Here is a 26,229-nt window from a genome sequence, read left to right as displayed (position 1 = left end):
ATTAGGATCCCTATTTCTTTTTGTTTATTGCCTAATTCGGGGTATTTACATATAAACATATATTTTACTCCTTTCTTAGATTTTGTCACGAGTGAATTTCTGGGTATCCCAATTGTTATCCTCATGCACATATGCACGTGTGTATGTATCTCTCTTTGTGAAACTTTATAAACATGCACACACAAATATAATGTATATATATATACATATATGCGCTAAATATAGTATATATATGTACACATATAAAAGCACATACTTACATACATACACACACAGAGTTTTCTACCTTCCCTTTTATTTTTAGTTTAAAGTCCTTCAGATTAGATTTTAAAGAAATCTGGCAAACAAATTCTTAATAATCTTTTATGGGTATACTCCATCTCTGGCCAGGAGTCAGATCCAGAAATCCAAATCCCATTCTCAGAGAAATTAATTTTTCTCTACTGCATCCCTTCCCTTCAATGGGCAACATGAAGAACTATGTCCTCATGGTCTTTAGGGTTTTTTCAAAAAAATTTATAATTGTTGGCAATAGTTTTTAGATTACTTTTTAAAGTATCATTTTTGCCCTTGTGAAATCAGAAGTAAGGATTTTCATTTTAATAAATCCTGTCAAGTTTTCTTTTATGTCTTAGATTCATATCCCAGGAAGACAGATAAACTCTTTGTAATTGTTTTGGGACTGACAAATAGCTAGCTGTCTTGGTATTCATTAGCAGGGAGTCACCAACTATTACCACACTTCCCTTCTTCCTGTGTCTCTTACTGGATGTTCTCTTTCTTTCTCATCCAATATCTTTGGGGCTCTACTATATCATTCTTTTTGTAGGATGAGTAGGTTATTTTCCTTCAGATCATCCTTAATGTTCTTCAGAAAGATTCTAAAAACTGTTTTTAAGCTTTAATTTATAGCTAACCCTTTCTATTCCTTTTTCCTCTGTTTTAAATTATTCGTCTTGGCAAGTGAAATCTTGCCTTTTCCGTCTCATATTCTCTTTTCCCCTGAAAAACTGCTTCTGTTTCCTTTATAAAACTGCATTCTCCTTTACAACATGAAATGGGGAAAAGTGTTTTTTAATGTCTTTTCGCTTTTTCCTTTAGTAGGGAGACTGAACTCAGGATGTGGCAGAACTAGAAACATTTCAAACTCAATGCCATTCACTTAACAATTTTCTTTATTCTCCACAATGGTTGAGATTTCTGCAGAAAATACATATTAGTTATCACATTTCAAAAAATTACATATTAATATGTGGGTAATTACATATTAACTTAAGTACCTAGTTAAAATTTTTTATAGTTAATGATTGCTTCTAAATATTTTGACCACCCAATTAAAATTCCTTTTTATGTGTCTCAACAATATCTTATCTACACATGATGTACTTCTTCATCTTTTTTTTTTTTTTCCCTGAGGCAATTGGGGTTAAGTGACTTGTCCAGAGTCACACAGCTAGGAAGTGTTAAGTGTCTGAGGCCAGACTTGAACTCAGGTCTTCCTGACTTCGGGGCTGATGCTCTATCTACTGTACCACCTAGCTGCCCTTGCATGATGCACTTCTTGTTCAGTCTTATACTTTGACAATTGGTTTTACTCATCAATTTACTTGATCAATTTCCTTCATTTTGCAATTATTCCATTAATCTTTTATAACATGTAAGAAGATATATTTGCAGTTAATGGTCCACTTGAAGAATCTGAAGTATCACTTGGAGAGAACTCAGCAACCCTACACTGACCATAAGAATCTGATAACTTGTTAGCTTAACCAATGTTGGATCTCATGGTCACTATTCTTCTCAAAAACAGATTTAACTTAACAGTCTTCTAAATTTGGGGACACTGGAATCAATGGGCAAGATATGTTATTATAGAAGCCAGTATTTATATATTTAATGAATTAGTCCCCTTGGCAAGAAACTTATAAACAGTCTACTAGAACAGATACAACAACATCAGGCATTTGATGACTGGTTGTCCACGTTCTTGGCATAATCTCTGCATCTAAACAAGGGTTCAAGCACTGATAAGCTGTTTCTAATACTTCTGTTTGCTTTTGCAACTGTGTGGCTTTTTCGCATTATTGTTGGTCACATAGCTCTTTTCAATACTTTATACCTATTTAGAAATTTGGTAGGTAAGCACATAATACATAGTGAAGTATGTCCTTCAGTAAAAGCTCCTGTTAGGAAAAGCAAGAGAAAAGAAAGGAAAAACTAGGCACAACGTGACTTATACCTCAGTTTTTCAGAGAGGGGATTTTTTTTTTTTTTTAAAGACTACAGAGAAAGGATAGAATTTTGTGGATAAAAAAATGTGAATCCTGCCCAAAGGAATGGGATTTTAATGAGAAAGAAAAAGATGATTTATTTAAAGAGACCAATGTAATAATACAGAGATATATCATAGAGCAATATAGAATTTTAAAAGACTTATAAAAAGATGGATGACATAATATTATATGAATAACTAACCTTAATATCGACAGATAGGTTGAATATGAGAAATCAAGTTAAAAAATCACATTGGATCAATAAGAGACAATTATTCAAGGTATATAGGGAAATGATAATAAATATGGTAGCTAATTAGAAACAATTAACTTTTATTTTGCCTTTCTTTTTTCTACTAGAGAGAATAATCTTTGGCCTTTGAAAGATAAAACAAAAAAGGCTAGTCAATAACCTGAACCCTAACTCAAAGTGAGAAGATGAGGAAACAGTACCTAGCTATTCTCAATGAGTCCAGATGAATCATATTCCAGGGCACAGAAAGAGTTTGCTGGTGAGCCACTGTTAGCAATCTCTGAAAAATCATGATAAATAGATCACATGCTGTAGGACTGGGAATAGGCAAATGCTACTTCAAACTTTAAGATAAAGAAAAGAAAGATAGGTGATTTTTTGAATGATGAAAATATCATGCTTGACTGCAATTCCTGACAAAAGTTTAGAATGTATTATTAAAAGGGATGATTTGTGAAATCTAGAATTGAAATCAATAATTATTTAGAAAATCATTAAACTAATAATCACCAAGCGTCTATATAGGTTCCTCAAAAACCCCTGGGATGGGGCAGCTAGGTAGAGCAGTGGATAGAGCACCAGCTCTGAAGTCAGGAGGACCTGAGTTCAAATCTGACCTTAGACACTTAATACTTCCTACTGTGTGACTCTGGGCAAGTCACTTAACCTCAACTGCCTCAGCAAAAAACAAACAAACCAAAAAAACATCTGGGATGGGTTTGCCACTTGTGAATCTTTGTGTCTATAACACACACACACAAATATACATATATACACATCTATATGTATGCATGTATAGAAAAAGACACCCACACTAACCCAATAATCTACCCATCTAAATTTTTTTGATTATTGAACCTTCTGAGTAAACATTTATGTGTATTCACATATGTAAATTTAATTATTTATAAATCACATATATTATCAAACTGAAACAAAACAGAAATTAAAAATGGATGAGATAAAGATGAATGGGGAATCAACTGAACTTTATTGAACAAGTATGATATAGATATACCTATGCTTTAGGAAAAACCACTTTTGTGGTTATGTGGAAGACTGACTGGAATGGGAATGAGACATAATGCAAGAAGATCAGTTAGAAGATTATTATAAGAGATAGGTGAGATTTGATGAGTTGGGTTGGGGCTCTGTGACTGGAGAGAAGGGCTGCTAACTGGCTTAGATGGGGGAAGTTATAAGCTTGTACAAAGGAGGGAGGGATTGGGGTAGGGGAAATGAGCTGGTGTTAGAGATAAGCCTTGTGAGTGCCTTCTGTGGAGAAAGGTGGGAAGTAAGTAATCTTCACACCCTATGATTAGTTGATCATATCTCTTTTGGGGTTAGGTTCCACAGGAGTTAGTCCATCTTCATCCACTTGGTTTTTCTCAGGTAGATTGTTTGGCTGCAAATCTCAATGAAAAGGCTCCATGGTGTTATGCAGCTTGGTACACATGGTACAACATAATCTATAAATTAGAGAATCTGAAGAATATTACCATTTATCAGAATCCAAATTCCATTTGGATTCCATTTGGATTCTGGATATCTTCCACAGTAAATACCTTTGATGATCCCAATAAGCCTAATAATGAGCTTAGAATAGTCAAACAAAGTTATCTCTGTGGTTGCTTCTATTATGGAGGATTGTAGCACCTTGTCAAAAGAGAGCCTTTCAGATAATAATTTTCTAACAAGTCAAATTTTTAAAAAATAATTAAGAAACAATAAATTTAATTGGATGCTACACTCTGTTTATTCCCTTGATCTTATCCCCTCTCATTTTTTCCATTTCTTATTCTTTCAACCAACTCTGTTTCTCTCTTATTCAATCTTTATCTACTGATCCCACATCTGCTGTGTCCAAAACATACCCAGTTCTCTGTCATTTAAAAACAGCTTTCATCTGATACTACCATCCTCTACTACTACTGGCTTTTATCTTTCCTTTCTTTCATAACCAAACTATTAGCACTTCCTTTTCACTTGCTTTTCTCCATCTTCTGACTTTTTAATACTCTATAATTAAGCAAAAAGTATTCTCCTCATTTTTACCAATATCTTAATTACTAAAATTGATGGCCAATTCTCAATTTTTATGGACAATTCTGAAGCTTTTAATGACAATGAGCATCAGTTTCTCCCTTTATTTTATAATACCATTCTTCTTCATTTAAAAAAAAAATTAAGTTTAAAGAAATTTAAATGTAAAAAAAATTTAAATGAAAAATATTCTTGTTCATATAATGGGTTTAGCAAAGAGACTCAAATGAAATCTTGCTTTACTGCTTAAAAACAAAATCTAACATGCATACGATGAGGCAACAGGAAGAATCCTCAATTGACTTTTTTCTTTCTTGTCTGACCACTTCTTAACTTCCTTTGCTAAATTATCATTCATGTTCTGCCCATTCTGGTCCTCCTCTTTCCTCTGGAAGTCAGACTCTAGGTTCTGGGCTCTGAGGGATGAGCTTTTACCTTTTGTTGCCAAGAGTCAAGCCACCACTCTACTTCCTAGCCAGTTCTAAACCCTACTGCCACACATATTCTCAGTTATACTCTATCTACTCAACATAATTCTAACTCTCTTATTCTTGCTGTTTTACTCTATTATAATGTAAGCTTCTTGAAGTCAGGGACTGTCTTGCTTGATTTTTATTTTTAGAATAGTGCCTGGCACAATCAAGTATTTAATAAATGCCTTTTAAAATTATTCATTCATTCTTTACACATAATACATACATATATATGTATATAAAATTGCGTGTTAGAAAAGCAGGTTAGATTGCATTTAAGGTATTATGCAGAACTTTATACAATACTAAGTTTCTTCTTTACATAAAAATTTATTTTATGTCAACAGTTTTCTAGTGATGTTATAGAGTTATGAATCATAGAACCCCCAAATTTCTAAAGTATCAATGTATTGAGTGACTTATAAACCAATGGAAAGATACATAAGTACATTTGTAGCATGTTACCAATAAGGATTTGCACAATATATTTAAGTGTTTATACATATATACTCCCAAATAAATGAGTTCTTTGGTATAAGGAACTCCCAATATAAAACCCACTTTCATCAATGTAGATTAAACATCCAGCTGTCATTTTCAGTCTTAGAAAGGATATGGGAACACTATGATTTGACCATGGTCACACAACTATTATGTACCAAAGGCAAAACTAGAACACAAGTCTTTTTTTATTCTGAGACTAGCCAAGAAAGTACATCAGCCATGAAGCAAATGAAAGGGATGATAGATGTTCCTGAAATTGTATCTAAAGTGTGCTAAAAGATATAAAGAAGGATGTCTGGTATTGGCTAAATTGTCTATGTATACTTTATGGGAAGATAGACAAAAATTGCAGTTGATGAGAAGATGTCATTAGATATGATTTGTCACATTGAAGGGAGGAACTACAATGATAACATCAGAAATGTATTGTAATAACATATACTGAGAGGATAATGGTATGTTCTTTTTTGGGGGAGAATCTAGGTAGCTATATACTATCTCTAGCCCCATAATTCAGACTCTAAGACTGCTGAGTGCAAAACAATTGCATACTTGCATTGGGATTAGGAGTTTAATCATATGAAAAAAAATCAGAGTACAACTCTACTTTTCTTCCCTCTTTCCCACCCTCCCCCTTTAACATGAGGAAAAGAGATTTAGCAAAAAACAAAAATGAATGTGTAGTTCATGAAAGAATATATCATTCTCATTTGAAAATGCAAATTCCTAGAGGATATTACTTGAGAATCAAAATCACCAACCCTTGTCAATTCTGTGTTTGAGATGGCTTTTTCTTTTTCTAGTCCATTACCGATATATTATTCTCAACTATCCTTTATATGTAATTGAAGGTTTTTTAAAAAATCTTTATATTTAGTAGAAGGTTTGATTCATTACTCCACCTGAAATGATGCAATACTCACTGGCTCTGAGAATATTCTCCTTGCTGCTGCACCTGGACTGGACCTGCAGAGAGAGTATAGACTCAGTGAGACACAGTAAGTAATATGGACAGTCAGATGTGCAGAGTTAATGGGCAAGCTTCTGGGATCCAGAGGCAAAGGCTTTATGTATTTTTGAGATCTCAAAAGTAGGATTCAATATATCTGACATATATTGCACATATTTACTCTCCCCCCAATATGCTTTTAAGAAAGTACTGCCTCTCAGTCATGAAGTTAAAATATGAAATTTAGATTAAACCAGTGGTGACTACCTTTTCTAAGTTCCAGTCTTGAGGATACTGGATTTATTTATTATTATTTATTATTAATAGAATCCATTTTTATAAATGTATAAAAGGATATATTATTTTAAACACATGAAATGTCAATCCTATATTAAAGCTGCTTAAGATATTTGAGAAGCAGCAGAATCTAATGGAAGAAAGGTTTGAGGGACAGTTTTAGCCTGGGATCTTTTACCTGGATCATGTACAAGGGAGAACCTATTCAACCTATTAGAAGACTGTCACATAATCTATGATGATGATGGAAAGGACACCCCACAGTAATGAAATCACCAACTTATTAAGTACTGAAGTATAGTTTGATAAACAGAACTGGATATTTTGTGATTCAAGACCTTTGAGTGACTGAGAGTCATTATTAGACATCAGTTTTCATTATTTAGTTCTATAGGTGTAACCTAAATATATATTAGTCCAAGAACATAATCTAGAAGTCTGAGTTTGATACATCAATTTTCCTTTTCATGTGCTATTTTTTCATAATTATAGAACTAAAGCATATTAAGCTGAAAGAGACCACAAAAATCAGCTTTCTGGCATTCTAGACAGGTAGGTAGTTTTTCAATCTTTGAATATAAAAGAATATAGAATTTTTTTATATTTTTATTTTGTGTTATTTTTTATTTATAGCTATTTTATGATTACAACTAGTTAGGTTATGGTTAACTAAAGACACTTGCTGTAATTCTACAATAATATTGATCCATTCTTCTGGGGATAAAATATTCTTTTGTTACTATTTTACAACCACTACACCCTCACATAATAATTGAATGGTTTATCTGCTGTGCCAGTTTACTGAATAATATATCATGTGGGACAGAATCAAAAGACCAGTGTGTCTTCCTAATAAACACTAAATAATAAACAATTGCTTCTTGCTATTATCTTTCAAAGTTAAAAATAAAGGAAACATTTTAAGCACTGAATAAATAAAAGACCAAAGAATTTCTGTAAATGTAAATCTGTTCCCACAAACAAACACGGATAATCACTGAAGTAATACCACTATCTAAACCTTTGGAACTTTTACAAAAGTAAACATAAGCTTTCATAGGAAACATATCACAGTCATTGGAATAAAAGAACCTTAAAATGTGGTACATTCCATTTTTAATTATGCTATCTCTAGCTGGGATAACCATTAATCCATGTCTATGACAAAATTTACCCAGAGTGAAAATATATATGTTTGTACATAAAGATTATGTTCACTTTTTTCTGTTTTTATAATTTTCTGTCCTTCATATGCAAAGACAGTACTATTGATCAAACCCTATCAATATAGCACATACTTTGAATGTTTCCATTCTCACATTAAAATCTCATAGGTTTGCCTCATTTTGGAATGCAAGATGATATGAATGCCTGTAATAATGCATAATCATTTTATATGCAACTTCAGCCTTGTTGCCTTAGAACCCTGATGAAATTTCCACTGCTGCTCCAGTCAGTTTTATTATTCTCAGATTCCCTCCTTCCAACTGATTTCTTATTACTGTGCTCTACTGTGTTCTAAGGGTAGTTTTAGCCTTTTGCAGCAGCATCAAAAAAGCAACTAAGTCAAACTTCACAGAAACTTCTTCCTCAGCCTTTAAAAATTTTTTCCTGTGTTACTGAAATACAGCCAATTTCTAAACAGAATTTACCCTTTCTAAAAGAATTCTTGGAAAATAAAAGATGGTTCAAAAATAATTAATTGAACTGACATTACTTTTAATATGAACTACAAAATTATTTTTAAATAGACTAAAATTTAAAGTTTTCACTATTACAGATTGATCTTTTCTCATGGCAAATTCAAATAGTGAAATTTTGCTGTTGTGATGATTTTACATGGATCAATATAATAACTTTCTTGGTTTCTCTTGTGCTTAGTGCAAATATTTGTAAATAAGTAGCTGGTATAAACTGTGACCACAGAATATTAGAAAGTTTGCTGGCTCATTATGGTGATCTCTATAACCTTAGCCACATTTTAAATAATCACATATGTACTTTTTCTTTTAAAGCCTTTAGACAGTTATTTTATATGCTGCGATTTCAACTGTTAGGATAAATTGTGCTCAATTTGTTTTTGCTGGTTTCATCCATAATTTATCATCCATGTCCTTGTGAATCAGTGGTATCCTTTATGAACTACCTGACACTGTATAGGGATATAGAATATAGACATATTTTTAGCACTATATGCGAAGTATACTTAGCCCTATTTTGCATATTACTGTAGAATGTGAAATTTTAAAAAAATAGTTGCTGGGTGTGTGCTGTTGCTTAGTGGATGAAACTAGGGCAAAGTCAGTGGAACTTAGGAAGCCAAAGACAGATGAATGGGAGGAGTACAAGAAAGGGCACCAGTAACTACAGGCAAAGGGGAAGGGTGATTGCAAAGAAAAGTTTTGCAGAAAAAGAACTATAGAAAGAAAAAATGTGGGGAAGAGATGTAGGAAATGGGTGAGAGTAATGTAGATGAACAGAAAACCACAGGGTGCTTTTGAGAATTACTTCCTACTTTCAACCATTACTATACATACTCAACATCTAAGATGCCATTATTTATTCAGTTATGGAACCATCTTTTAATCTTTCTAAAGGGAAAGGACCAAAGGTTTAGGATAAAGGCACAAAGAAATATTTTTATAAAGAAAAGGATATGTAATTTGACTAACACTGGAGCTGATCAGAGTAGCAGTAGCAACATTTCCCTTAAAAGGAAACTAAAGTAATTTTCAAACACTGCTTGAAGTGATAGTATAATATGACTAAAATGTTCAAGCAGATGGAAAGCTGCACCAGGAAATGCACCAACCAAAGCAGTGGCTCAGACAAGCAATGCAAATGACTTGGGCTGGAGGTTTATAGACTGAGGTCCCAAGACACAGAATGTACTGGTAAAAATGAAGATGATGCAGGTAGTCTTAAGTTATGGATCCCAAATGCAGAGGGCAACTTTTGGTGATGCTACTATTGGGGAATTATAATGTAGAAGAACTCAGCAAATGCATAAAATACTAAAAAATTGAATAACCCATGCTTTTGACTTGCTTTTCAACTTGTGAATGCTTAACCATTACAACTTTCTATGCATGTTTATAGTTCATCATTTACACTATGCTTCATGGCCATATATAAGGTCTACTGATTGAGGAAAGTTATTGACATACTTGGCATGAAAAAGGGGAAATGAAATAAGGTAAACTACTCAGATGAAGATGAAACACCATATTATGGACTTTTGGAAATAAATGTGTTCTCTGTTATATTCAGCTACATATAAAGTGTGGCAGAAAAGTAGCCTAGTTCTGGATAGTATACTTTTATTATCATTTTATTACCATTCCCTGAGAAAATTCTAGCTAGGTGTTAACTGTGAAATGAAGACTTGGAAAACCTAGATATAGTACTAAAAACCCAAAGACTTATGGAAAAATTATCATTTTAGAATTCAGAGCTTAAATGATAAGATTCAGGGCTCTTCTTTCCCTCCTCATTTCAACATGAAATCACAAACTGAAAAGAAAGTAAGAAGTCTACTTTTCATCAAGAAGACATACACTGAAAAAAAAAAAAGAAGAAGACATACACTGGTATCCAGTTGACTTTTCCAAATAAGCAAGAAGAGTGTGTAATGAAACTGATGAAGGGACTCAGTGTTTGAATCAGTCAAAGATGGTTACCGATGAGCTTCTAAAATATAGTAGGCGACAGTAAGGTTTTTAAAAAATATTTTAAACTCTTTCACAGACAAACAAATTCAATCATATTTGAGGTGTTTTTAAGATGAATGATTAATTTATCTGTATCTAGAAATCTAATTGCAGGACAATTAAAGTCAGTCTTAATTTGATTTAATTATTTACATTTCAAACATTAGGCCAAGTATTTGAGGATATTACTTCCAGTTAGTATTGCTAATTTCCCATAGCATCTCTTTAAATTTGAGTATAGTGAATCTTCTTTTTCCTACTTTCTCTATGACCTGGCCCATTAGAGTATATATATTTTAGATAATGATGGAAAATGATCCAGGCCTAAAACTTGAGAAAAGGAAGACAGCAGATAAGGTTGCATTCTGGAAAATGCATAGTGATTTCAATAACCCTAAGTTTCAATCTGAATCAACCTTTTAAAAACTACTGTTAGTGTTGCTAAATGGCTGAGAATCATGGAATCTCTGAAAAATTAAAATTATAAATCATTTGTACCACAAAGAAGAGTTATGCCATGAGTTGGATAGGCTACCACATTTTTCCAACAATGAGTTATAGGTGAAAACCAGCATAAAAGATAATATCAACCAGAGGATATTTCATAGTCACACAGTGTAAATGAGAGACAACAGGTGGACAGAACATGTATTTCAGTGATGTCCTCATAATATTAAGAGATTGAGAAGGTGGCTCATTGAGGAAAATTAATAGGAGAATTTAGACAAAAAATGTTGCACAGATAAGACATATGGATGGGTCTGCATTTTTGGGAGGAGAAACCATATAAGTGATATTTGCAGGTCTATCAAAATACTCCTTCATGGCCAGAAAACATATCTGTGCCTAGTAAAATGATACAGTGCTCAAGCCCTAGCTCAAGCTCATTGAGAGATGCTTGCCTGGAATTCAGAAATATCTGACTGCTATAGGCAACAGGTTCATTTTAGTTTTCTCATTTTTAACAGAGTTCCCCTATCTAGGGGCCCTGTACAAGATCCAGAAGTTCATAGAAAATTATTACAGTTATGGTAAAAAAAAAATTGGAGTGGCTAGATTGCCAATAAAAATTTTCCTTTCAGTTGCACATATCAGCCATACCAAAGAGCCATGCAGAAGCTTGTGCCATGCTTTCCCAGCAAGAACATTTATAATCATGACAACTTAGAGAGAAATTAGATAAAAGGAGGCTAAAACAGCTCTGGTGAGGGAAGGGGTACCATTGGTAGGTGGGGATGAGCCTCATATGTTGGTTACAGAATTTAGAATTTAGTAATTTACAAAGACGCTTTGATAGTTACCTATAATAACTTCTTTATTAAATATGGTGACATTGAGACCCAGAGAGGGGAAGGAACTTTCCTAAGGTCACATAGCAAGTCCAGGTCATACTTGGTGAAGATGAAAAGAACCTGGTTTGGAGGAAAGGTTGTTGCACTTGATCTTCAATTGATTGAGTTCAAATACCTTCTCAGATACTTACTGCTTGTGTGGCTAGTAGCAGGTCACTTACTTCTAGGGTCCTCAGTTTCATCATCTACAAAATGGGGATAATGATACCCGTAGCACTTACCACATAGGATTGGAGTGAGAATCAAATAAAACATGGACTAAAGGTTTTTGTAAATTTGAAAACATATAAGTGTCAATTATAGCTCTAAGCAATTCCTTTTGTAGGATGACACTGACAGCCTATTAAAAACAACTTTATTTTCTTTTGTGAGGGCAGGCTTTGAAACAGAAATAGGAGCAAGTGAATTAATCAATAAAAATAAAATATGGTTGTAGAAAGGCCAGGAGAGAGTCAAAACACCCATTACTAATCTCATAATGCACAAAACTAAAAATATCTATATGATATTATTGAACTCATCCTTTTCCATTTTGTTGTACATTCTTACAAATCTGATATAAAAAACTCAGGGAAGAGAAAGCCATTCTTTAAATGAGAACAAAGAAAAAGGAAATGGAAAACTAAGTCGTTTGAAAGGGGGAGCAAGAAATAGGAAAGATTTTAAAACTAAAGTACATTTAATTGATATAACTTGCCTGTTCTAGTGATAGATAACAGTTTTTCTAAATAAAACCCATCCTCAAATCTTTATCATTACAAGGGAATCAGCTAGAATATGTATTCCAGGTATCATAAGTCTGCTAGTCTTACTTTCTCATACAACCAAAATGATGAATAAGTAATAGTGATGTGGGAAAGATTCCTTTCTAGATTCCCACCCTCTCCTAGTTAATAATGTAAATTATCCTTTAACTCACAAATCCTGGTCCCTTTGAATTACAATAGGAGATCTGACCTGTCCCAGCCCCACCCGGATCAGAGCCAACTTTGAAGCTACACCAAAAGCCTCTCGAGCTAAATCTCCCATTATAAAAAGGAGATGCTGGGACTCCATCTTTGCAGAGATTCCAAACATGCTAGCCATGTGAGGACCCTCTGTCCACTGGATCCTCTGTCCGGTGCCCTCCTTATCTCTACCTTCGCCTATACTTTAACCTTGCTTACCCAATAATAAAACCTCTTTTATCAATCTAGCTCTCGGGCCAATAAATGCTTTTATTGGGAACTCGTGACATTACTAGACCCCATTTACCACCGTATCCTTGCGCCAAATCCAAGGGGGTTGCAGGGGAGCTTTGCTTGACTCCCTGTACCCCAAACCTGCCACTAGACCTTAACTAAATCCTAATTTCGTTTAGGTACTCCAAATCTAGACCTCAACAATAGGAAAGCATTTTCAAACTGGACAAGTAAATGAGACAAAATCTGTTACCAGGTCCACGTGATATATGCTTGTGATCTTTCTTTATCTTTGAGTTAAGTGGCAAATGGTGATAGGCATGAAACAAGCCTTTAAAGAAATAATGCAACTCTCAATGTACAACAAATTTCATTCAAGAGAAACTATTATGATAAGGTCAACAGTCCCAAAATGCATAGATATTCTAGCTACTGAAAAAGTGTAATTTGGCACAGCAGTCAATATTGAAAACATATATTTACATGTAGACAGCCAGCAGTTTTGTTTCAACCTGCTGAGAGGATATAAAGGAAGTAATCACCACATATGCTCCAATTCTATTTCTGGCTTAGCATTTTACTGGTAGAGAATAACCTAAGGCAATGTACTTAACTTTTCTATGCCTCTTTTTAAAAAAGTGAATGAAAATCACAAAGATGCTGCCAGTGGTGATAAATTAATATTTTAAAGTTTTTGGAGCTCTCTGGAGACAAAGCATGATACAGATGCAAAGGATTATTAAAATTATAAATTCTATAGAATAGCCTATTCAAAGTCATTAAATGTGATTAAAAATTTTTTTAAAGTAGCAATCTTTTATCAGTCAGTTCAAATAACTCTGTAATGATTTATGCAGATAATTTTGAATTAGCCTCCTTTGCTGAATCTTCATCAATAACAGTTTATCCAAGTACTCTCTCTTAGAATATTTTCTCTACATTTTTTCATTATACTCACATTATAATCCTCAGGAGTTCACAGCTATCTGGATGCTGAACATTCTTAGATCCGGATATCTAGTCCTAGTCTTACCAAGAGACCATATCACAGACTATTGGACATTTTGAATTAGATCTTATAAGCATCTCAAACACAACATGTTCAAAATGGAACACATTCTCTTTCCTCCCAAACCTATCTCTTCTGAATATCACTCAACACACATCTGACCCATTGCTAAATCTTGTTTTTCTACTTTGACAACTTTTCTCAAAAGCATTCCCTTCTCTACAATCACAAAGTCACTATCCTAGCTCAGATACCTTTTTCCTGGATTACTAAAGGATCTTCCTTCTTTAGTTTTCTTTCCATTTCAAAGCATCATCCATATAGATGGCAAAATAATTTTCTTAAAAGTATATATTAGTTCTTTTACCTCAACAAAGCTCAGTGCCTCCCTTTGTATATATTTTCAAAACTTGTTTCCTTCTTATCTTTCCAGTATTCTTATGCATGGCTAAATCTCCTCTATTTATTCTACAGTTGAGCCATTGTGGCCCCTTTGTTATTTGTTACACACAGTTATCTCCTTTCTCTAGGCCTTTGTGCTGATTATTCATTATGCTTAGAATGCTCTCCTACCTCACTTTGGACTGTTTTTTTCAAGCCTGAGCTTAAACCCCATATTCTGCAGATCTTCAGCTGCCAGTGCTTTACCTCCTCTGTATATCTTTCATCTATTTTGAATCTTGTCTGCACTGACACATATTCATGTTGTTGCTCCCTTTAATTTATTGAGGTAAGGAATCATTTTTGCTTTTTCTTTATACTCCCAATGAGCAAAATAGTGCTTGACACATAGTAAGCACTTAAGTAAGGATGGTGGTTGCTTGCTTGATTATATGAATGAGACATTGTTATATAAGTATGATTGGACTGGACTAGATGATCTTTGAAGTTCCTTCTAGCTCTATAACTATGATCTTTTGATCAATTATTATTACTAGCTATGTGAATGTGGATGACTCATTGAATCTTTCTAAGCTTAGTTTCCATATCTATAAGATGAGGGTAATGATATCTGCACTCATCACTAGAGAGTTGACCACCTGATGAATTTTTGAGACACAAAAAAATTGGTCTACTAAGGTGCAGACAGTAGGGAGCTGCATTATTGGAAGAAATGATCCTGTCAAGCACTGAATCTTAGAAGCACCAAAATAGGAGTTAAGACTTTCTATCTTACACAATTCTATTGAAATTCAAATGTAGTAACCCATGAAAAGCATTTTTAAATCTCTATCTGAATTACTAAGTGAGATGAAAAAATAAATACTAACTTGATGACAACAATTTTCTAAGACAATAATCATATGTACACATAGACATATAATATAACCAAAGGTTCTGTGTATGTCCTAGAAAGAAATCCTTTCCATGCCATTGCATGAATGTTTGGAGATTTTGTAGCATGACAGTGGGAGTTACAACTACCCTGGTTGACAAAGGTTACTAAAGGAATGTTGACAAGGTTAAGGCTATTATTCTAGATTTCCAAAAAAAGACCCTAGAGAATATAGGGCAAGTCCTTTATAACAACAACCTCCCTTCCCCAAAAGATTCTGAAGCATCTTTTCCAAGATCTTCAAAGCATTGCCAGAACAAGATTATTTTCGTGTCTTATCTCATTTAATAACCTATAAGATCCATAAGAGCTCAACTTATATCTGATTTCTTCTAGGTTTTCTGTCTAATATGATGTTATCTTACCCTGTAGCCACTAAATATTTGTTGAGTGAATATTTGCTGGTCAGGGCTTTCTAATGCTATATACTGCACAAAAGCTACCACCATTTATTGCTCTGTCTGGCAAACATAGTTGAAACTGAGCACAACTTAATAATCATTACAGAAAAATGCAGAATGAAGACTTAGAGGACCTAGGTTTGAATCCTGGCTATGCTGATTACTATAGATAGGACTCTGGGCAAGTCATTTAATCTCTCTCATTTCCAAAACTGTAAAATGAGGGGACTGAAATAAATTGTTTCCAAGTCCTAAAAATATGACCTATATTTCCTATATTTCACCATATATATATATATATGCATACCAGGATTTTTTGTTGATTTAAAAAAAAAATCATTCATGATGTTGAAATCTATCCTAATGGTGAAAGTCTTCCGCAGCATATAGTGGGCAGTTCCAGATTTAGAATTCTAAGGTTTGGACCTCTGGGGAGAGGGGGAGGGGAGAGAAAGGGAGATTTCCTGAAGCAGAATATTCCTTGAAGAAAGAAGAGGATTACCTACAAATTTCCTGTATAATATCCTTCTGGGAGAACAAAGCCAGTGACTCAGTTCCGTAAGTACAGTTCCTATGGGAAGGAGTTGCTTACTCACAAGCTCCTAAAATATGTTTACCTTCTAGGTCAACATACATCAATCACAGTTTGGCTTGAATTGTGGCAAAAATGGTTCTATATAATATGAATCTCTGGGAAAGAGGAATTCATAAAAATTCCAAAGGGCTGTCTTGATGGTAATTCCACATTCAGTTTATATCCAAGGGAGAATTGATGGGAATAATTTAATAATTTATATGTTTTCTGTGTCTGAATCTTTTGTATCATATATGAAATAAAGAGTATTCTGTACCCAATATGCATATTATACTTTGAGTACTTGAGTACTCTAGGACTCCTTTCATTTTACATTTTTTAAAAATTGTACATTTCAGAAAACTTAGAAAATGAGCAGATAAAATTTTCCTGGAGAAACTTCAGAGAGAGAAAACAAACTCAAGAGAGTTAATGACTTTCTTGGGGTAAGCCCACATGATCAGATTCTGTTGATATGAGCTCTTGAATATTCACTGTGAGTGTTTATCTGGAGTATTTTGATTTTTTTGGTTTTGTTTTGTTTTGCTTTACTGAGGCAATTGGAGTTAAGTGACTTGCCCAGGGTCACACAACTAGGAAGTGTTAAGTGTCTGAGACCAGATTTAAACTCCTGTCCTCCTGACTTCAGGGCTGGTGCTCTATCCTTTGTACTTTCTCACTACCTACGGTGTTTTGATTGTTTTAAGTCCAACTGGATTGCTTGCCACAGAATGACATGTGTCTATATGCCTTTTCCAATGTGTGTGTATATATGTGTGTGCGGGTGTATATGTGTGTATCTAAGAATCTTTCATCATATATTAGGATACTCATTCTGGAAAAATTTTTTTGGATGTTTGCGACTTTTTAAAGTCAGAGAATATTATTCCTTTATAGGCTAATTTTATTTTATTAATTTTTTTTCCTGAAATTTTTTCCCCTTCCTTCCTGATTCTGATTTCGAAACATCATTGTTTCTTTCCAGTTCAGATACTGATAAATTTTTCTTCTTTATTTTATATTTAAACATCTTCCCCCTTTGAGGTTTACTTCTTTCATAATCAATTTATTATACTGCATTGGAGCACAAATGACTTATATTTGTAAATGCTGTTAATTATTAATGATTATCAATGTTATTATGCCTATTATGTACAATAGTACTGTATTATTGGCCATTCACACTATTTAAAATTATATGCTGTTGAAGATATTGTTGCTTATCTAAATGAGACACTAAAGTCATTGATACAGTTTGTCTTCAATATACTAATTATTAGTATAATCTATTGAATTAGTTTTTTGCATTGCATGATTCCATATATATTGTTTTACAATGTGTATATATATATGTGTCTGTGTGTGTATGTGTGTGTGTGTATGTATGTTGTTGATAGCATTTGAATATTTATTTATGACTATTACTATATTGTGCTTTATGTGTGGCTGTTTGCTTCAGTATTTTTGTTTTGCTAAAAACAACTTAAACTGAAATTTGAATAAAATGGGAATTAACACTCAAAAAATGTGATATGAAGTAATATGGAAATAAAGGGAGCCTTTTTAAATACTAAGAATAGACTATGTACAATAATATAGACATTGTTAAAACCTTGAGAAAACCATAAAAGATTTAGACATAGTGATCAGTAAGAAATTTAAACTATGAAACACAGTTGTTTTTTAATTGCCAGAAATTAAACAATTCTTGATCTAGTAACTCTAAGAAACAGTACCTAGAAATTGATCACTAGAACTCTCTCAGAAGAAAAAAAGCTTATTTTTTAAAAGTGGAAACCCAATAAACTATGAAGCTTGCTTAAATAGGGAAGGGATGCTTCATCTTTAGATAATACATTATAGGAAATGAACACGTTTAAGGCCAAGTTTCAAATCTTCTTAGTAAAGGAGTCCTGTGCCTCTGGGAAAGATTCAGCAGAAGTTTAGATTGCCCATACAAATTGAATGAAAAATTTGGTAGAAAGTATCAAAAGCCATACTTTTTTATTTGTTCAGAATTTGAATGCAGAATATGGACAGGACGTACAGAAGAGGAATGATGCAAACAAAGGGAATGATTCAAAGATCTGTGAAGGTACAAATACCTCTAAGAACATCTAATGACCAGTCAGAGACAATAACTGAATTCTGAAAATTTGCTTAAATCAGTGATGTCAAAGTCAATAGAAACAAAAAGTCACTAATTCGTACATAAGGAGAATTGCAAGCTGCATATTATCTTTATTTTAATCTATAACATTATCTATGTTTTATTATTTTTAATTAATTTTGTTATTTATTAAATACATATTGTATTGTTAAATATATTTGTAATTTGTTAAATATTTCCCAATTATATTTTAATCTGCTTTGGGCCACTGAGTTTTGTGGACTACATGAGGCCCACAAGTCACATATATAATTCTGACTTAAAAGATGAAAAAATTTTGGGTACTAGAGTAAGTATGCAAAAAATGGTCAATCTCAGAAAGATTTAACTTGAACTAACTCTAAGCCATTTCTAAGCCCATTGTGCATGGGCTACAGATGCTAAGCAAGAGAACTCCACTGGTTATCTAGACTCAAAGGCAAGAGCCTAAAGAAAAAATGCTGAGACATGGAACAATAAACAACATGGAACATTATATTTGGATAGGAAAAACATCAACAGAACAAAAATCACAACAGAAGATCACTCCACCAGATCACCGCCTAAGAATCAAAAAAATCTTTTGCAACAATCATGTCTGGGGACAGACATAATTGGCTGACTGATAGCATGCGTTCAAGAGAAGAAATCAGAGTTTATTGGCTAAAAGTTGATTTCCAAAGAATAGGCTTTAAGAAATAGTAAAAGAACCATGGAAAAAGGTCCACTTAAAGTTTCAAAGACATTATGCTCAGCTTTGTTGGTTGTTTATGGGTCCATCCTAACGAGACTCCTAGGATCTCATGTAGAAAAGATATTGTTGATGGAATGTCTTGCCTTGCTAGATAATGGATCTCAAGTAACTATTGATTGCTAGTCATTTTATGGGATACTTGAGAAAAATAACATTAAAAGCCCATGAAACTTTTCTTGGCAGACTGAGAGACAAGAATTATCCATATGAGGTACATATCAGATTAAGCTCAAGGTTTGGTTGATAGGAAGGTGGATAGAATACTTTGATGTATTTTATAATCTAAACAAATGAAAAATGAACTTTTGTTGTACACTTCATGGAAAGTGTAAAGTTGCCATAGTATTATAATAGAACAATTCTAGATAACAAAGGTCATATCTAAAAAAGTATAAGGAGGATTAAATCAATAGACTTGCTTAACAGATTAGACAACAGAGACTTCTGGCTCAAAGACTTTAAAGTATTTCCTAAGACAAAGGAATAACATGAAAAGCAGAAGCCAGAGAGCAAAAGGAAGAAAGACTAGACATAGAATGGAAAAAAAAAAGAGCAAAAATAACAACCTTATTTTTAAAATACTCAAAAAATGTTATTGTTCCACATTCTTTAAAGTGATGCTATGGCAGACTTAGGATAAAAAAAAAAAAGAATATAGTAGTGATTTCTTAGGTAAGAACAAGTTGATTGTGAAGCTACAGATAAATACCCAAGATTTCAGACTCCTTCCCTAAGGCTAATCACTGGGCAAGTAAAATATCTCACTACATTCTACAAAAAGCAAACAAAATGTGTAAAGGACTTGGTCAAAGATTAAGCTGATTGTATCCATAACAGTAGTGAAAAACAAAATAAAATAAAACCCTAAAGATGTCTAGAAAAGTCAAGGAATCAATGGAATAAATGCAATTTTTAAAAAGCTCTGTGGAAATTCAAACGTAATCACATTTATGAAAGTTATTATAGTCACATAATGTACTACAAAATAGTATATTCACAGTAATAATAAACTATACAATAATTACAGAATATGTTAAGAACCTTGTCAAATTTACTCTTTTGGAAAAATGATGGAAAGGAAATTTTAAATACTTCAAATTTTTTAATATTTTAAAGCACAACTCCCCAAACTCACATAGCTGGTAAGAGATTCTATTCAGAGACTAAAGAGAAATTTATGACTGATTCTGCAAAGAAAAATGCAGTTTGGAAACATAAAATGATCCACAAAAGGAATGAATTCTTATACATAACAAATAAAGAGACATTATCTATGGAAAAGAAGTGCTTTTTAAAGGTATAGAAATGATAACCCCAGAAAACTGATAGTTTTATTTGCTGTAGACTAGTCTATAAACTCCACTATACACAAATGAATGTGCCTATGAGCAGAAGAAAAAGATATGTAGAGAAAATTTACATTGCTAGTAGTCAGGAAGATATATAAATATCTATGTATTTAAGAGTTCCAAAAGAATTAGTGATAACTCAAAAATGCCTACAAATCTAAGGGGAAGAGACATGTAGCATTAAATCTAAGGTTTCCGGTATAAGGTATGATCATGAGCTACTTAGTATTCATTAAATTTCTGTAATTTACTGGAAGCTGTGAAGGTTGTGTGTTGGCACTGTCTCGCTAGACAGGAGAGGCAATTGGGTTAATTAAGAAAGAAGGAGAATAATGGAGAGAAAATGCTGGCCTGTGGAGCATAAGGGCACAGGAAAGAAGAATTCTGGGCCTCAGTCCAAAAAGAGTAAAAAAATCTCTTTGATGAAGAAGATTGATTTTCATTCTGAGAAACATATTGATTTAAAAAAAAAAAGGTCAAAGGAAATTGATACATCAACCTTCCCTTTTTTTGCTTAAATTACTGACCAATTGTTTCCCTTTTGTATCTGGGTAATAGATCCTACAGCTTTAATCAGAGACAAATGTTCTATTTACTTATCAATCATGTCAGATTTTAGTTTCCATTTCAGACAGGGTTCATCAAAGAATTATTTTCTAGTGATTTATTAATAATCTTAAATTTACTCTACTTCATAATTACTGATGAGGTCCTAAATAACTAGGTGAGGTTGACAGAGAAAGCCTGAAGTACTGTAGACCACATTACTCCCTGAGGCAAGCAGAGAAGAGCACTGCTGGGGACCAGTTCAATCTTAAAGTCCCATCTTCTGGGAGGTCTTGGGAAGCCTCACCTTGCCTTGCTATCTATGTTCACTCAGAAATCCAAGTTGTGTCAAACCCCTGGGGTTAAATTTCCTCTATAAATCTGTTTATGGCCACGCCATCTTTGCTGAATCCTTTTTGGGATTATAATCCAGCATGGCACTCTGCCTTGTGGTGTCTTTGCCCTCCCCCACTCTGATGCCATGTGGTGTCTCTCCTCTCATCCCCTCACTATGCCTCATGGTGTCTTTCCTCTCTTTCTCCTCTTTATAGGTAATTCTTTTAGGATGTTAAATTCTTTTTAGATTTTAGTCTGTCAAGTAAGAGCATACTTCAATCTCATGGAATGTTCCCTTTTTCCTGGTTAATTGTAAGTTCTATTAGGGAACCTGTCTTTTCCATTTTTAGTTGTTATATGCTCTCCCAATTTTATTTCATATTTACCATTCCTGGTGTCTATTGTGCTGCTTCATTTTGTCTATAACCTTAAATAAACCTACCTTGTGGCCATTGTGAATTCTTCACATGACTGAAAATGGAACATTTGGTGCCTATATCAATCTCAATATTTGTTACTGAACCACAAACACATCATTTGGAATTAGGAGTTGATTTCCTAACTCACATCAGTTATTATCTTTTCTCTGTGTTAATTCCTATGGATTTAATCTGAACAAAATTTCCAGATATATAAGTTCAGTTTTTCTCAAATTGGTAATCAATCCCTTTGAAAGAGAGCCTAACCAGAGATTCTCATGGGGACATGAAAAACAGAACTGTGGAGTTTAAAAAAATGTCGTGAATTTGAGCCACAGAAGAGGGATCAGGGAAAATACTCAACAACTTGCATTCTCTCCCCACATCCATTAAGATCTACTGAGATATCAGTATCAACAAGTATTTGAACTTGGCTTTACACTCGATTGAAATTAAGCTAAAAAATGTTTTATGAAGGGGTCATATAGCATGGAAGTTAATTGTAAGGATAACATATATGTATACAATGCTTAGGATTAGGGTATCAATACTACTGATCTAGCCCTAAAACTTATCCTTCAGGAAACCGGATAAATCTCTGCACTTCTCAGATATCTATTCTAACCAAAACAATCAATCACCAAATATTTATTGTTTTTTATGTATATCAAATTGTGGGGCAGCTAGGTGATATAGTAGAGAGTGTGCCCAAGGCCGTGCTGGCCTTGGGGTCAGGAAGACCTGGGTTCAAATCTGGCCTTACACATCTAACTAGTTATGTGACCCTGGATAAGTTACAACCCTATTTACCTTAATTCCACAAATATAAAAATGAGCTGGAGAAAGAAATGGCAAACCACTCCAGTAGCTTTGCCAAGAAAACCCCAAATTATATCTGAAGAGTCAGACATAACTGATACGAATTAACAACACCATAGAGAACTGTACAGGAAATTCAAAATAATAGGATCTTTTACCTAGAATTTAAGATTTTCAAAGTATTTTATGTACATTATTTCATTTAATATAATAGCTCTGAGATGGAAGTGCTATAATTCTCATTTTTATTTTACAGAGGAGGAAACTGAGGGCTGGAGGGTTAAGTGATTTGCCCAAAGTCATCAGGACAATAAGTGGCAAAACTGGGATTGCTAACACAGGGCCTCTGACTCCAAATCCTACACATTCTTTGCTGTATTACACACTTCAACTAGTGAACTATCATTCACTAGAGTTACTTCTCAATGGATGATCTTTTCTCCATCTTTGCCTTCCCTGATATTCCTGCCAAAAAGAAATCTTTCTGTCCTATGGACTCCAATAGTACTTTTCTTATGGCATGACACATTTTGTTTTGTAATTTTAAACAAAATTATCAATGCACAGGGGATTTGGGTAAATCTGGTTTGGGTTAAACAAAGGAAATTCTAAAGCAATGTTAAATTATCTTTTAAAAATGAACACTATGTGACTGAATATTGATATAAGATGGAGAATCAGTTATGATTTCAGCAGAGAAATTTTTTCTCCTTTTTTTTTTTGGTTTGACTTAAAAAGATTAATACCTTTGTAGAAGTATGACACTCTGTGTCATATTAGTCATACATCTTTATTTCACCCTGTTTTTTTTGAGCCCCCAATATGAAGATGATTTTTAAGGGCTAAGCCAAAATCAAGGGGCCAATATGATGAAGTATAGCTACATGCACCCACTGATATCATCTTTATAAAATAATGACAATAAGAAACTGTGCTAGGGGATGCCTTTCTTCATTTTTAAAAATTACAAATTGCTTTTTAAATAGTTTCATGAGTTAGAACACATGCCTAAACAAGTGAATGATAGATAAAAAGTTACGGTATTAGTAGAGGGAGTTCCTCATCTAAGAAACTATCATAATGAAATGATAGGTTGAGTCCCTTCAGTCTCCTTCTACATCATGGGAAGGCTTTTTACCATAGGTTTAATTAAACTTAATATCATATTTAAGACAAACCCATTAAAAAACTTATTATTATTGTATCAGCCAACTATTGTGTTGAACAGCACATTATATTCCTTCATGCATTCTGTTCCAAACTAACTGGTTTTCCTGTTACTCCCTGAACATAATGTGCAAGCCTAAAATATAATAGTAGAGGAAGTAGACAATCCCCAGAAAAAATTAATCTTACAAGTTAAAGAAACAGGGTGAGGGTATACATGTAAATAGAGACCCTTAGGTAGGAAAAGAAAAAATAAGCATGACTAATCCTGTCCTGAAGAGAGATCTCTACAACCTTAGAATTTTACTGTCCAAACAGAACACTCTGATAAGATTAATTATAGAGGAAAACATGGATTCACTTGGAAAAAATCTGGTTTTGAATAACTCATAAGATTTCAAAGTTAACACATTCTCCACCAAACTGCCTACCATCCTGTTTTTATTACTCAACATCCCAATAACAGAAGTGGTTAAGTAACCTAACCCAATAGGTTAATCAAACTTTTCTTTTTGCCACATATTGTCAGATTGTATAAAAACCTATTTATGAATGTATCTCCCTTTGCTTGGGCTCATGACTATCTGGCAACTGCTCATCAACTGATACTAATTAAACTTTTTACCTTCTAGTTTTGTCCCTTGATTTATTGGCCTTCAGATCAATGCTGAAAGCACTATTCTCTGGGAGGATCTCATGATATATGAGTAGAATTCCCCAGCACATTGGGATAATACCCAGGATCAAATACAGAAATTCTTTTGTTTAGTATTCTTTTTTATCTCCTTTTCTTATTCCTCTCCATGTATTTGTATCTATGATTTGTATCCATCAACACTGGCTTTCTTGTTTCCTGTATAAAATAGTTGTATCTCAACTCTTGTGTCTTTTTGCTAGTTGCCTGGATGACTGTAATGCTTTCTTTTCTCATCTCTGCCTTTAACACTCCTTTAAAACTCAGCCAAATCCCAACTTCGAGAGTAGGCTTTCCCTGTCCCCTCCACTTCCCTCTGAGATTATGTTCCACCCTACCCTGTATATATCTTGTAAGTACATAACATTTTTTGCAGAGTTGTTTTCCTCTTTAGAATGAAGGACTCGAGGGCAAGGGCTTCTTTTTTGTACTCCCATAACTTCGCATAGTGCTGCTTAAAAAATGTTTGTTGATGGCCTGTTTTCTCATTTCTGTCTACTAGTAATACTAATTTCCTTCAAAATTCAAATGACCTATAATATTTATACATATCTCCTCAGTTGTTACTGTTCTCCTTTTCCCTTATAAATTACTGTGTATACATTATCTAGCTTTATGAAATATAGTAGGTGCTCAATAAATCTTATAGGGAAGGAGGGGTATGTCAGTTGTTTTACTGCTTTGCAATTGCTGAGAGAAATTGGAGAAAACCATCAAGACTCACTGGCTGAATCCACTACAAACCACTCTCATTAAATCCTTTTTAATTTGTGGCAATCTTTTTATTTATCTCTGACTCATTACCTCAGTCCCCAAATTGATTTTTTTTCTTTCAAGTGTTCACTTCCATATGAATTTTTTCCAATTACTCTTCTCCATTCTTTAAATTCTCTATATGCACACTCACAGAACTCATTCCTTATTCCTCTAGTGTCAGAAAGGCCTCCATCTTTGTTTTTATTCCCTTTCTTCTCTAATGTTTTGAGGTCTTCTTCCAATAATCATTTCCATTGACTCTTACAACTTCAATCCCACCCGCAGTTTTAGTTTTTGCTCTATATAATATGGCTCTGATCTATCTTTCCATCTTTTTTTTTTCTTCAAATTAATTCCCTTCTAACATTTTGCTTTCTAGGTAAAATGAACTATAACTTATCTTCTTTTATTATTTATGTTCTATACTCTCCAAACCAGAGAACATGTCCTGAAGGATTTTACACTTTTAGCTCCATTGACTCCCATCCAGAGTCCTGCACTAACCAATTAAGTGTTTTTCATATCCTAACCTTTCTAGGTTGATTTTAGTCATATTTTGTATCTTCTTGTTATTTGCCCTGGTACTAGTCTCTTCTTATCTCTTACAGTTCCAAAACTGTATTTGAATCAACAATGCTACTGAAACTGGAAAAGGCAGAGTCTAGTCATTCCCTTATGGCTTTATTCACTATCTTTGTGACTTTCCAAACCATAACATCCAGGGTCAAAAGTGTGATCTTTTCTTTTTTAGCAATGTTAACTACTTCAGGGAATCTTTTATATCTATATCTTCAGTATGTAGTGCAAAATTTGCACATAGTAAACACTTAACAGACTTTTTTATAAGATACAAGTTCATCTGACATTTAAAAAAATGATTCTGTA

The 26,229-nt window shown here is 33.5% G+C and overlaps 1 protein-coding gene across 16 annotated transcripts in view; it reads right to left on the bottom strand.

Moving 5' to 3' along the window:
- Positions 1-26,229, bottom strand: part of GPHN (gephyrin) — a 725,565-nt gene that overhangs the window by 168,447 nt on the left and 530,889 nt on the right. For all 16 annotated transcript variants that reach the window (XM_051977840.1, XM_051977841.1, XM_051977844.1 and 13 more), the window contains one exon: positions 6,470-6,512. In XM_051977840.1, coding sequence (XP_051833800.1) covers positions 6,470-6,512 — 43 coding nt within the window. The remainder of the gene's footprint in view (positions 1-6,469; positions 6,513-26,229) is intronic.

The sequence above is a fragment of the Antechinus flavipes genome, chromosome 2 (assembly GCF_016432865.1).
Source record: "Antechinus flavipes isolate AdamAnt ecotype Samford, QLD, Australia chromosome 2, AdamAnt_v2, whole genome shotgun sequence".
Taxonomy (NCBI): domain Eukaryota; kingdom Metazoa; phylum Chordata; class Mammalia; order Dasyuromorphia; family Dasyuridae; genus Antechinus; species Antechinus flavipes.
This window is presented reverse-complemented; position numbering and strand designations above follow the sequence as displayed.